Source organism: Palaemon carinicauda, chromosome 18, assembly GCF_036898095.1.
Source record: "Palaemon carinicauda isolate YSFRI2023 chromosome 18, ASM3689809v2, whole genome shotgun sequence".
Taxonomy (NCBI): domain Eukaryota; kingdom Metazoa; phylum Arthropoda; class Malacostraca; order Decapoda; family Palaemonidae; genus Palaemon; species Palaemon carinicauda.
Genome location: NC_090742.1, coordinates 88,868,109 through 88,882,376, shown reverse-complemented (window position 1 = coordinate 88,882,376; position 14,268 = coordinate 88,868,109). Strand labels below are relative to the sequence as shown.

The following is a 14,268-nucleotide window of genomic DNA, read 5'->3' as shown; positions in this document are numbered from 1 at the left end:
GGGTCTGTGCTTGTACTTTATGCCAATATTCAAAAGTACATTCACACAGATTCAGGACTGGGAATCCTTCCTCAACCTCAGCATCATTTTGTATACATTCCTGTCGGTGTAGTATGTTCCCTACCCACATCTCAAGGACTTTCGTTACCTGTTTATCGTCATTGACCACTCCACTCATTGGATTGAAACCATTCCCATGGAAACTGCAATGTCCGCCTCATGTACATCTTCCTTAGTATAAGGGTAAATAGCGAGATTTGGTATCCCTGAGCATAATATTTCTGACAAGGGTACTAATTTTACCTATCAACTGAACACATCATTAATGAATCTCCTGGGAATCACCTTACATCAGACAACCTCCTAGAATCCTCCTGCCAACTGAATGGTTGTCATGATTTCATTACACTCTCAAAGCAGCTTTGATGTCCAGCTGCAGTGACTCCAACTGGTTTACTCAGCTTCCCTGTGTCCTCCTGAGACTAAGGACCAGTCTTAAGGACAATGTATATCTCAGCAGCTGAAATAGTGTATGATAACCTGTTGGTCATCCCTGCTGAATTTCTACCATCTGCAACCTCCTTTGACGATCTCCAGCACCTATGTCCCTTTGTGGGAAAATTTACTCCATGTGGCCAGACTTACACATACTGACAGATTTGCACTCTGCGCAGCACTTTTTCCTACGCAATGATACTAGCAAGCCACAGCACATGGCTACTTATATGATTTTTTCCTTGTCATCCGTCACAATCTGGAGGCTTTAATAATTAACATTTGTGGCAAAGGAGACTAGGTGTCCAATAACTGCCTAAAACATGCGTATCATCTGCAAATTGGCAGCACGCCTCTCAAGAGCAGGGTACCCTATTTCATATGCATGTCTTTTTTTTTTTTTTTTTAGGAAGCAACGTACCACACACATTTCACACATTCTCGTACACTGTAATGGTATTTTATTTTTATTTTGTATCTCACTCTACCCTACATTGAAAACAAAACCTGTTTAAGCTTGCCTTTACATGCATAAGTCTTTTTGAATTCTTGTGACATTCTTTCTCATATCCTCTTGTATATAAACTCGTTATCTGGTAAAATAAAGTTCTATCATAACCACCCACTTTCACAAAACAATACTGGTTTATTTTACTATGGGCGATCAGACTAAAGTCTCCCACTATCACCAATCTGCAGAGGCTCGTGTGGTGATTAAAATCGCCAAACCGCAGACATACATGTATGAAGCCTTTCCGTTGCAGAGGACTAGAAGGAACTACGTTTGTTGATTTTGTTGATATTCAATATATATATATATATATATAAATATATATATATATATATATATATATATATATATATATATATATGTATATATATATATATATATATATATATATATATATATATATATATATATATATATATATATATATATATAGAGTATACATATATATATATATATATATATATATATATATATATATATATATATATATATATATATATATATATATATATAAATATACAGTCAGAATATATATATGTATATATTTATATATATATATATATATATATATATATATATATATATATATATATATATATATATATATATATATATATATATATATAGTATATATACATGTACATATATGTTCATATATATAAATATATATATATATATATATATATATATATATATATATATATATATATATATATATATATATACATTTATATACATTATATATATATACATATATATACATATTTATATATATACATTTATATACAGTATATATATATATATATATATATATATATATATATATATATATATATATATATATATATATATATATAGATATATATATATATATATATATATATATATATACTGTATATAAATGTATATATATAAATATGTATATATATATATATATATATATATATATACACTCATATATATATATATATATATATATGTGTGTGTGTGTGTGTATGTATGTATACACTCGTTAGTGTGTGTGGAGAGAGAGAGAGAGAGAGAGAGAGAGAGAGAGAGAGAGAGAGAGAGAGAGAGAGAGAGAGAGAGAAGATACAGGGGGAGGCTTGAAAGTCTTTTCACCCTTTGGAGATCGCAGACCCTTGAATCTTTAAAGAGGATTTGTCTTTGGTGAACTCTGCAGGAGTTTACAAAGCTCTCTCTCTCTCTCTCTCTCTCTCTCTCTCTCTCTCTCTCTCTCTCTCTCTCTCTCTCTCTCCCTCAGTTTTTCTGTACGCCGGTAAGTGAGTGCACTTGTGTGGCCCGATAATAAGCTGATTTAGCGCTGATAACAAAAGGCTATAAAGTGAAATATAGCTACTAGTTTTCTTGAATAGTCGGTGATTAGTTTGAGGTCAGAAAAGTGGGGTAAAACGTCGGCATAGGTTTGTTATCTTGTGAATTAGTAAAAATCTGATCAAGATGGCGCTCTATAGCATAGGCAAAGCTTGGAGGGACATTGCTGCAATCAGCAAAAGTAAATTCCATGAGTTGGGAAACAAGAAGTCGACCGAAATATGCACAATTAGAGCCCAACTACAAAAAATGCACCTATAATACCAGGGGTTGGTGCGGATATGGGTATAATTGCAGGTATACTTATAAAAATAAATATGAAGGCGAAAGAGCAAATATAATAGAAAAATGGGATTTTTTAATGGCAGAATTCCTAGAAATGAAGAAAAGAACATATCAAACCAGGAAGGAAGCCTGGGAGAATCCATATTATTACCAATATCAAATAATGGGGTTAAAACACAAACCATAATAGTGACGAATGCACAGGTTTAAGTCACGAGTAACTCTAAAAAGAAGATAGAATTCTTAGAAAAACTAACCAAAAATTGAAAAAATAGATATATTAAATATAAGTGAAACATGGTATTTCAAGGAGACTGGCAGTGATGATCAGATAAAGCGTTTCCAAACATATAGATCAGACAAAACAAATAGGAATCAAGGAGGAACCACAATATATATGGAAGAGACATAAATCAAGGAAAAGTCTGAGAAAAATACAGCAACACAGAATGTGAACTGATTGCGGTAGAATTTGAATATGAAAAACTAGTGAATGTTGTAGTTTACAGACCCCCAAATACTAAGGAGTTTGACATAATAATAGAAAAAAATAGATGATATATGTAGAAACCATAAAGACTGGAATATACTCCTATCCGGGGATTATAACTTTCCTTTCGTGGATTGGAAAGAGCGGATAGAAGAAAGTGGTTGTATATATACACATAAAAAAGAGAGTAATAGTAGCGCAGATGATAAAAGGCGATTTGAAAACCTTCAAGATATGCTATTAGAATATAATATGCAACAAATAAAACATTCCAACAAGAAAGGACAATGTCCTAGATTTAGTATTTGTGAATGAGGTGAATTATGTTAAAGAAATAATGGTGTATAACACGGGAATTTCAGACCACAATATCATAGAATTAATAGTCCATTCCAAAGCAAGTGATCGCAGAGATAATCAAAGCACAAAACGATGGTAAGGATATGAAAAATATAATTTTTATAGTGAGAATATAAAATGGTTAAAAATAAATGAAGAATTGAACAAAGAATGGAAAAATGTATTCGTAAGTGATAATATACAGGTAAATACGGATATACTGTACAAAATAATGGAGAAAATTATTGAAAAATATGTGTCGAAAAAAAACAATAAACATCAGACATGCATACCAAGAGACAGAAGGATCTTATTTCAGAAAATTAGAAAGTGGAAGAAAAATCTTGCAAAAGAAAAAACTGTATGGAAAATATGGAAATAAAAAGTAAGATATAAAATGCAGAACAAAACATTATACAATCGAAAGAAAATGAAAAAAGGGACTTGAAAGATTGGACACTTCAAAATATGATAAAAAAAAAATAACAAAGTACTTTACTCCTGTGCAAAAAAAGATGAATAAAGGGAGATTAGAAATAGGCCCTCTAAGAATTGCGAATGAGAATAATGAAACAGTAATGAGAGAAAAAAATGTTGAAAATCTAACGGATATAGATATTAATGAAGCAGATATTGTGCAGGCTATAAGCAAAATTAAAAATGGATCTGCGGCTGGACCAGATGAAGTTCCAGCGATTTTGTTAAAAATAACTGCATACACTATCGCTAAGCCGCTTGCAATACTGCTAAGACAAAGTGTAGATATGAGCGAGATATATGTTAAACATAAATTAGCTTATATAACCTATATTTTCAAAAGTGGCAAGCAATTATAGATCTGTTAGTCTAACATCATATATTATGAAAGTGTATGGAAGGGTTATAAAAATGAAAATAATGAATCATTTGGTTAAAAATAATTTGTTTGATATAGGTCAACACGGTTGTGTACGCGGAAAAAGTACACAAACCCAACTGATAGCACACTTTGAAAACATATACAAAAATATGGTAAATGAAAAAGACACAGATGTGATCTATCTAGATTTTGCAAAAGCCTTTGACAATGTATACCATTATATATTAGAGAAAAAAAATGAGAAAGCATAATATTGCGAGAAAGATAGGAAAATGGGTAATACAAATTTTGCAAAACAGAAAACAGATAGTGGTTGCAAATGACGAGAAATCAGATGAAGATCAGGTAATATCTGGCGTGCCACAGGTTACGGTATTAGTTGCACTACTGTTTGCCATTATGATCTTAGACATAGACTGTAATGTTAAAAACTCTGTAGCGAGAAGTTAAGCCGATGACACAAGAATAAGTAAATAAATAACTTGTGATGAAGATAGGAACTCACTACAAAGAGATCTAAACAAAATATATGAATGCGCGGAGATAAAAAGGATGGTATTTAACTCCGGTAAATTCGAATCGATAAACTATGAAAACAAAGAAGGAATGGTATGTGCATACAAAGGACCAAATAACGAGACAATCACAAACAAGGAAGCAATTAAAGACCTCGGTGTAATGTTAAACAGGAATATGTTATGCAACTACCAAATAGCAACACTGTTGGCTAAATGTAAAGCAAAAATGGGAATAATATTCAGACTCTTTAAAACAAGAAAAGCTGAACACATGATTATGCTTTACAAAACTTATGTACGTAGTACACTCGAGTACTGCAATGTGATATGGTACCCACACTACCAAAAGTATATTGCAAAAATAGATAGTGTACAAAGGTCCTATACTGCTAAAACAGAAGAAGTTAAGGCCCTTGACTACTGAAAAAGACTGCAATTTTGAGGAACTATAGTCTAGAAAGAATGCTATATGATAATACAAGCATGGAAGCAAATCGAAGGAATTACTGTGAACACAATGGAGCTAAAAATATCAGAAAGAGCAAGCTGAGGTAGATTAATGGTGCCCAAAACTATACCAGGAAAACTAAAGAAGGCGCACAGGACATTAATCCACTACGCACCAGCATCGATAATGCAGCGACTATTTAATGCGTTGCCAGCTCATCTAAGAAACATACCAGGAGTGAGCATAGATGTGTTTAAGAATAAGCTCGATAAATACCTAAGATACATCCCAGACCATCCAAGACTGGAAGATGCAAAATACACCGGAAGATGCATTAGCAACTCTCTGGTGGATATATGAGGTACCTCACACCGAGGGACCTGGGGGAGCCAAAACACAGAATAAGACAATAAGGCAATAAGTCTCTCTCTCTCTCTCTCTCTCTCTCTCTCTCTCTCTCTCTCTCTCTCTCTCTCTCTCTCTCTCTCTCACTTCAAGCCACTGATACACTGGTCATAAAAAAGAGCATTCGTCGGCAGTAAAGAGCTGGCTATTGTTGGCTTATATAAATTAATATCATAAATTCAATTACCGAATTTCACCAACATATTAAGTTACATAGTTATATTGTGGTATAAAAGTTAAAGCTTGAATTAATTTTCGTAAAGCAATGCTTTGTTTTGAGGATGTTTTGGCAAAAGCTTTAATGATAAAAATCTTAACATTTTTATTACAAAAATTCGTTTTCTCTTTCCTAATTGCTTGAATTACTGCATTTTTATTCTGTTCCTTTGCTGCTCATTTCTTCATCCAATTAATCGGCTTTTTTCTATTTCCCATTCTTACCTATCCAATTCTCTCATTCTGAAAATATTTAAAACGAAATCTTCCGATCTACACTGCAGCCATGCGTATTCTACACCCCACACAGAATTTTCATTTGTTTTAAAAGTGAAAGAATCTCTCATAAGAAGCATCATATAGCGTCCCTGAGGGGAGAGATAAAGATTACTTGCATCATGGAATGCATATCAAAAGAGAATGGTTTTAACGCATTTCACAAAATCTGACATCTAAAGTAAGATGTTGGAAATAACAGATTTCATTATTCATGAATTACAATTTATAATTGACAGTTCCACTAAGGATCTAGAATCTGGGAATTTCCTTTTATTGGGGTAGCAGTAGTTTCAGCTAAGACGACTAAGTAAGACATAAAAAACGTGATAATTTTTTAGATTTTTTTTTTTTTCAGAGAGAAGATGACCGAGAAATTCTACCTTAAAAATCATGTCTTCCAAATCTCGAGTCTCCCTAAAAGGTCACGCAATGGTCATATCTAAAAGCTTTCTTTTGATTCCGTTCTGACATTTGTGACTTTGCTACCATGCAAATACACATAAAGAGCAGAGCTTTAAATACCTCATGAAACATTCCATATTAAAGTAGGGTTGCAAATATGAAAGAAAAAGGTTTCAGCTGTATTTGCTTTTTTTTCTACATAAAAGGGAAAAGCGTGAAAAAATATGTAAATTGGAAATATACAGTAAGCTTACAGTATCTCTTATTCTGTTTCAACTATCGAGTAATTTCCTGTTTTGAAAATGCGTGAACCAAACGTGGAACAGGAAAAAAGTTCTTGTCTGTGTTATTGTAGCTTGGAAAGTAATAATAATAAAAATAATAATAATAATAATAATAATAATAATAATAATGATAATAATAATAATAAAAAAATAATTATTATTATTATTATTATTATTTAATGATAATAATAATAATAAAAATAATAATAATAATAATAATTATTATTATTATTATTATTATTATTATTATTATTATTATTATTATTATTATTATTATGACCAAACATAGAATTTGCATATTTTTGGTCACATACTGTTGGTGTTGATAAACGCCCCTCAACAAAACACTTTCAATTGTTACTGATGAGATATATATATTGGTCAAAATTTTCCCTTTAAATAAAAAACTCATCGCAAATTCATAGCTATGGAATGTATGTTATCAGATTTTTTTAATTTATGATTTAATTAAACTGTGTATTCATGATTTCACATATATATTCAATCCCTTCTTACTATCGCAACTTTATATAAGTATTCCTAGAAAACCTTTATGAAGAAAAACATCAGATGTCATCCATCTAAAAAATCACCAAAACAAAAAGAAAACAATAAAATTTACAGCTGAATATAAATGATTTTCCAGCTTTATAATATTGTGTATCTGCTCTTGACAATTGTAAGTATAGATGAGCTGAATATAGATTTGTATATTGATAGTAACAGAGTGTGTGAGTTAAAGATTGAGAATTAGTCATGAATATAGATATGGTGCTGGTTATCCGATGTGCGATCACTGAGAATTGAATTCCATGAGAATAAAATAAAATCTCATTATCAGAAGTGACAACAAGTTTTAGTGACTGGATCTGGGAAAATGTTGTGATAAATATAATGACCAAACCAGGAACTTATAGAGATATAAACTATGTCATTTATTGTTCTGGAAATCCATATCATATTGTATCGTCTGGGACGATAGTTATTTATATATTTATCTATTGTTTATTATCTAAAATGTCATAAATTGTTATAAAATGTTGTATTTCGATTGTAAAATGTTTAGTATGGTCAAGACTAAAATATTTGTAATTTAAGGGACTGCATTTCTGTGGATTTCTTGTGTTGCGTTGCCGAGTCTGGGCAGCGGAGTTCAGATGAGACGAGTGTATTCAAGACGGTTGTCCTTTTTACAAACAGTTGCCGTCCGAGACACACCCACTCTCCGGAAGGGTTATTGCTTCCTTGTGTTTAGAGGAAATGGGGACGGATTATTGGTGTCCAGTGAAAGGCTTGGAGAGAAAATGTGTTAGTACTTAACTTTATTATAATATATTAAATAATTGTTTCCAGTGTGGTGTTATTCTTAGAGTAATTGCGTGGTAATGCTTGGTAGTAACTACCTAGTTTACTACCTTTCTTGTTTCAGTTCAATATGTTTGTGAGTTTATAATGTTAATTTAACTTTGTAATTATTAGTAATGGATAATTGTTCTACTTATGTTCACGTAATTTACTGCTATCTTTGTTTAATGTTTTTCATTGCTATATATGTTTATGCTTCAAGTTTATTTGAATTACTTAATTATCTCGTTATAGTTGGTACTTTCCAAGAAAAGTTTTGTGATTTTTAGTATTTTCACTTCATATATATTGAGGATTTTTTTTAGTATTTTGAATTATGTTTCAGGTTGAAACGCATTAATAAAAAAAGCATTGTAACATCTTTTGTGGCTTTCACTGCACATCCAACATTTCAACACATTTTGGAACTCTGTTATTATGGAGGGAGAAATGCAGCTAGCTAAAAATGACCGAGCACAGGCCAAGAGGACCTTCACGAGAAAATGCAACATATTCGAGGACACTGTTGGACAAGCTAGTGCTTCAACAGCGCTGACTGAGGTTTATGAAGAAGTCTGTAAAGCTTTTGATAAGGTTGAAGTTTGTCATGAGAGGTATGTCTCCATCTCCATTAAGGTTGGTGCCATAGAGGAACATTTAATTGAGTGTGACGAATATATTGATAGTTTGGAAAGAAGGAAAGTCCAGATAATGTTTAAATACAAAAAAAATATTCATGTGGTACAGGACTCTAGTGTTAGAAGTGTTAAGGTGAAGGCTTTGCAACCCCCTCAGTTTAGTGGAGACATTAGAGATTTTCCGAATTTTAGAGATGATTATAAAAGATTAATGGTACATAGTTTTGGAAAGGATCCCTATGCACTGAGGTCATGTTTAAGTGGTGAAGCATTAAATACTGTCAGAGGTATTGAAAATGACTATGATGAAATGCTCAGTAGGTTAGATTTAAGGTATGGGGATAACCGCAAATTAGTTGATGCAGTACTTTCAGACTTAAAATCGATCAAGCCTGTTAATGATGGTGATAATAGAGCGTTTGTCAAAATGGTAGAGAGAGTTGATAGGTGTTGGTTAGCCTTACAGAAGATGGACCTTGAAGGGGAAATGAATACCGCTAACACAGTAAGCTACATAGAAAAGTTACTCCCTATTACACAAAAACGTGAGTGGGTACAAATAGCAGAAGAACATAGAAGCTCCACTGAATTGTTTAAACATCTTATGGCGTTTCTGCTTAAAGAAAAAGGGTACTGGAATATATGAGTTCAGATATCAGGACATGTTCGAGTTCTAGGATTTGTCATAATATATCAGGTCAAGTTAATGAAGAAGATATGATAGCATCCATTAAGGGTATTCCAGAAAAACATAATGAATTACTCCAACGTGTAGATCAGCCAACTCAAATAGTCACTAATTTGTGTAAGAATAATGATACTTTGCAAACTGGGAAGTGCTTATTACACGAAAAAGGCACTCATAACACGGGGAGCTGTTCAGTATTTGGCAATCTAGGTAATTTTGAGAAGTTTGAAACTGTAAGGAAAAGGTGAGCATGTTTCAATTGTCTGAAAGCTGGTCATATATCAAATTTTTGCCGTCTCAAGAATACTTGTAATGTAATAACGGAAGGTCAAAGATGTGGAAAATATCATCATCCATTACTTCATGGAGCATTTTCAGAGGGTCTGATGTACAGTACTACTCTTTCCGTCAAATCCAAATATTTAGTAAGAGACAAAGCACTGCTAATGATTAGTAAATTATACAGCAATGGCACACCTTTGAATACGTTGTGGGACCCTGGAAGTGATATAACACTAATAACATTTGCTACTGCTTATAAACTAGGTTTGAAGGGTAGAGACATTGAATTAACTATCACTAAGGTAGGAAGAAAGGTAGAACTTATAAAGAGTAAAGAATATGTAATCAAAGTGACTGATCTTGAAGGTAAACACTGGTATATCACGGCTTACGGCATAGAAGAGATAACATCTGAGGCATGTAAGGTAGACCTGACAAATATCGTTCTTTTGTTTGATGATATCCGTCTTTCTGATGTGGAACGTCCATTTGGTGAAATAGAGTTGTCAGTAGGATCCGATTGGTGTACACTTATGCCACAAGTCAAACAGTCTGTTGGGAATTTACAATTGATGCAAAACATGTTCGGATATTGCATAAGAGGCTCCCATCCATCGATTAAGTTTGAATCTTCGAACAATAGTTTCAATGTCAAAGTTAATCAAATTTCTAGTGTGGTTAAAGTAGAGGAAATTAATGTTAACAATAATGAATTTTTAAGGATGGATTTAGATAAATTTTTCAACATTGAAAGTTTGGGCACATACTGTATACCGAAATGTGGAGCATGCAAATGTGGATCATGTACACTAGGTGATAAAAGTTATACAATTAGAGAAGAAAATGAGTTAGACATGATTTCAAAGGGCTTAGAATATAACTGTGAGGAAAAATATTGGACTGTTAAATATCCCTGGATTAGGGACCCTAATGAATTGCCTAATAATGTGGCGGTAGCTATTGCAAGAATGAGATCAACAGAGAAGCGATTAACTAAGATAGGTTATAAATATACACAACTGTATAATGATCAAATAAAAGACATGTTGAGTAGAGGCGTTGCAAGAAAATTATCTTGGAAGGAAATGAGTGAATATGATGGGCCTATACACTATATTCACCATCACGAAGTATTAAAAGAAAGTTCAACCTCAACCCCAGTCGGAATAGTGTTCAATTCTTCAGCAGATTACAAGGGCCACAGACTTAATGTTTATTGGGCAAAAGGACCCGATTTATTGAATGACCTGGTGGTAATTTTATTAAGATTCCGTCAGGACAATGTTGCAGTCATAGAGGATATATCCAAAATGTATAATGCAGTAAGATTGAAAGAATTAGACCAGCACAACCACAGGTTCGTATGGCGAGATGCAGATTATAGTAGACCCCCGAACCACCATGTACTTACAGCTGTGGGTTTTGGAGACCGACCTAGCGGTGTCATTGCTATAACAGCTCTTAAGAAAACGGCTTCAATTAAGGAGAATGAATTTCCGGAGATCAAGAACATTATAGATAGGAATACATATGTAGATGATATTATTTTCAGTTGTGAAGATGTAAATAAAGCTAAAAAGCTTATGGGTAATATGAATTTGGTGCTAAATGAGGGTGGTTTCAAAATCAAACATTGGATTATGTCTAACAATGAAACTTTAGACAATGAATTAAAATTGTTATATTCTGGTGAGGAAAAGGTTCTTGGTGTACACTGGATTCCTAGAAAAGATATATTCTTCTTCAAGATTAAGGTGGACTTTAATAGATCCAAGAAAAGAATTTTCGAAAATGGAATAGACATAAATACATCCAATCGGATAATACCTAAAGACTTAACAAAGAGAATGGTACTCAGTCAAGTATCTACGATTTATGACCCTTTAGGACTTATCATCCCCTTCACTTTGAATGCAAAAGTCTTAATGAGAGAGCTAATCACAATTAGTCGCTCGGAAGGCAATAGATGTGACTGGGACGATCCCATGTCTGACGAAATGAGAGAGAAGTGGAGTAAATTTTTTATTGATATGCGAGAGTTGGAGTTTTTGTCATATGCGAGATGTGTAAAACCCCTAGATGCAAAAGGGGATCCAATGCTAGTTATATTTTCAGACGGCAGTTCAGTTGCATATGGTGCATGTGCTTATGTAAGGTGGGGCCTAGAAGGGGATTCTTATGTATCGCAATTGATCCTTGCTACGAACAGAATTGCTCCCACCAAAAAATTGACAATACCTAGATTAGAGTTATGTGGTGCCATACTGTCATGTAGATTAAGAGATATAATTGTGAAACAAAGTGATTGGAAATTCAAATCTATTGTACATATTGTTGACTCATCAATTGTAAGAGCACAGATTCAGAAAGAATCTTATGGATTTAATACCTTTGTAGCCAACAGGGTGGCAGAAATTCAGTCTAGAACAGACCCTACTGAATGGTGGTGGGTTAATAGTAAGAACAATCCAGCAGATTTTACCACTAGACCATGTCCTCCTAACGTCTTGCATGAAAATTCTATGTGGCAAAAGGGACCAGCCTTTATGTCGCGCCCATTTGATACTTGGCCTATAAGTCAGTCTTGCAATGATGAAGTTCCTGATAAGGTTGGTATTGTTTTGACTTGTAGACAGAAAAGCTTTGAAGAAAAGACTAGTGTGATTAACATGAGTCGGTTTAGCAGTTACACAAAATTACTGAGAGTTCCTGCAAGAATTATTGCAGCATTTAAAGTTAAGTCATTAAAGGCTATAGCATGCTTGCCAACTCCTGAATTAGTGCATGAAGCAGAAATGTATTTGATACAGATAGAACAAAGCAAGTTACAATCTGATTGGAGGAAGGCCTACCGTCGTTTAGGTCCAAGTATAGACAACGGTATCATATTCGTAGGTGAGAGAATTGCAAATTGGTTAAAGGAAAATTGGAACCAAGACAGATTTATTTTGATGCCGTCAAATAGTCATATTATTAAGTTATATATTCAGCACTTGCATAATAGTGACCACAGCGGAGTCGAAACTACTTTAGCTAAATTACAATGTAAGTACTGGGTTATTAGTGCCAGAAGACTAATAAAGTTTATTAAGAATAAATGTATCGCATGTAAAAGAATAAGTGCTGAAACTGTTGCTCAGAAGATGGGTCAAGTTGCCCAGGAAAGATTACGTCCTACTCCTCCTTTCTACCATACTTCATTAGACTTATTTGGCCCAATTACTATTAGAGATACGGTAAAACGTAGAACATATGGAAAAGCTTATGGAGTAATATTCAATTGCCTTGTTTCACGAGCAGTATATGTAGATTTGGCAGAAAGTTATGACACAAAAGGTTTCTTGACAGTTTTCCAGAGATTTATAACAATTAGAGGATATCCTAAGACCATACATTCTGATTTGGGAAGTCAATTAGTTGCTGCTTGCAAGGAGCTCAGGTTAGACAAGTCAAAGCTTCAAAAATATGGTGCTAGCGGTGGTACTACTTGGATTTTCTATAAGTCTGCTGACGCTCCTTGGCAGAATGGATGTAGTGAAGCACTAATAAAATCTGTTAAACGTGCTGTACTCATTGCTATTGGAGATAGTAAACTGACATTCGGAGAAATGAAAACAGTGCTTTTTGAAGTAGGTGATTTATTGAATTCCACACCGATTGGTATCAAACCTGGCAGTGACTGTGAACTTGGATCATATTTATGTCCTAATGACCTGATATTAGGCCGAGCAAGTAGTAAAATCCAAGCAGATATGAAATTTGTAGATAAAAAATATAAGGATAGGTTGGAATTCATGCAACGTATCGTAGACTGTTTTTGGAAAAAGTGGCAGAGAGACTACTTTCCAACTTTAATGGTAAGGCAAAAATGGCATGTGGACAAAAGGAATGTTAAACCTGGTGATATCGTATTAGTACAAAACTGCAACACCATACGTGGACAATGGAAACTTGCTCAGGTAACATCAGTCCAGTCAAGCAGAGATCACAAGGTTAGAGATGTTAGTGTTCGTTACAAAATCCAGAGACCAGGAAGACTATATGAAGGCCAAGATGATGTGTGTGTAAATAGATCTGTACATAGGTTAGTTGTTCTTCTTCCTATTGAAGAAAATTGCTAATTTGGGTAGGGGGAGTGTATCGTCTGGGACGATAGTTATTCATATATTTATCTATTGTTTATTATCTAAAATGTCATAAATTGTTATAAAATGTTGTATTTCGATTGTAAAATGTTTAGTATGGTCAAGACTAAAATATTTGTAATTTAAGGGACTGCATTTCTGTGGATTTCTTGTGTTGCGTTGCCGAGTCTGGGCAGCGGAGTTCAGATGAGACGAGTGTATTCAAGACGGTTGTCCTTTTTACAAACAGTTGCCGTCCGAGACACACCCACTCTCCGGAAGGGTTATTGCTTCCTTGTGTTTAGAGGAAATGGGGACGGATTATT

General features: G+C 33.5%; 1 protein-coding gene across 1 annotated transcript; it reads left to right on the top strand.

The window, feature by feature from the left end:
* Positions 1-8,648: 8,648 nt before the first annotated feature.
* On the top strand, positions 8,649-13,939 carry LOC137657413 (uncharacterized). Its single transcript, XM_068391747.1, has 3 exons — positions 8,649-9,393; positions 9,546-9,780; positions 10,003-13,939. The coding sequence occupies exons 1-3, from the start codon at positions 8,649-8,651 to the stop codon at positions 13,937-13,939; spliced, it is 4,917 nt and encodes a 1,638-aa protein (XP_068247848.1).
* Positions 13,940-14,268: the final 329 nt, after the last annotated feature.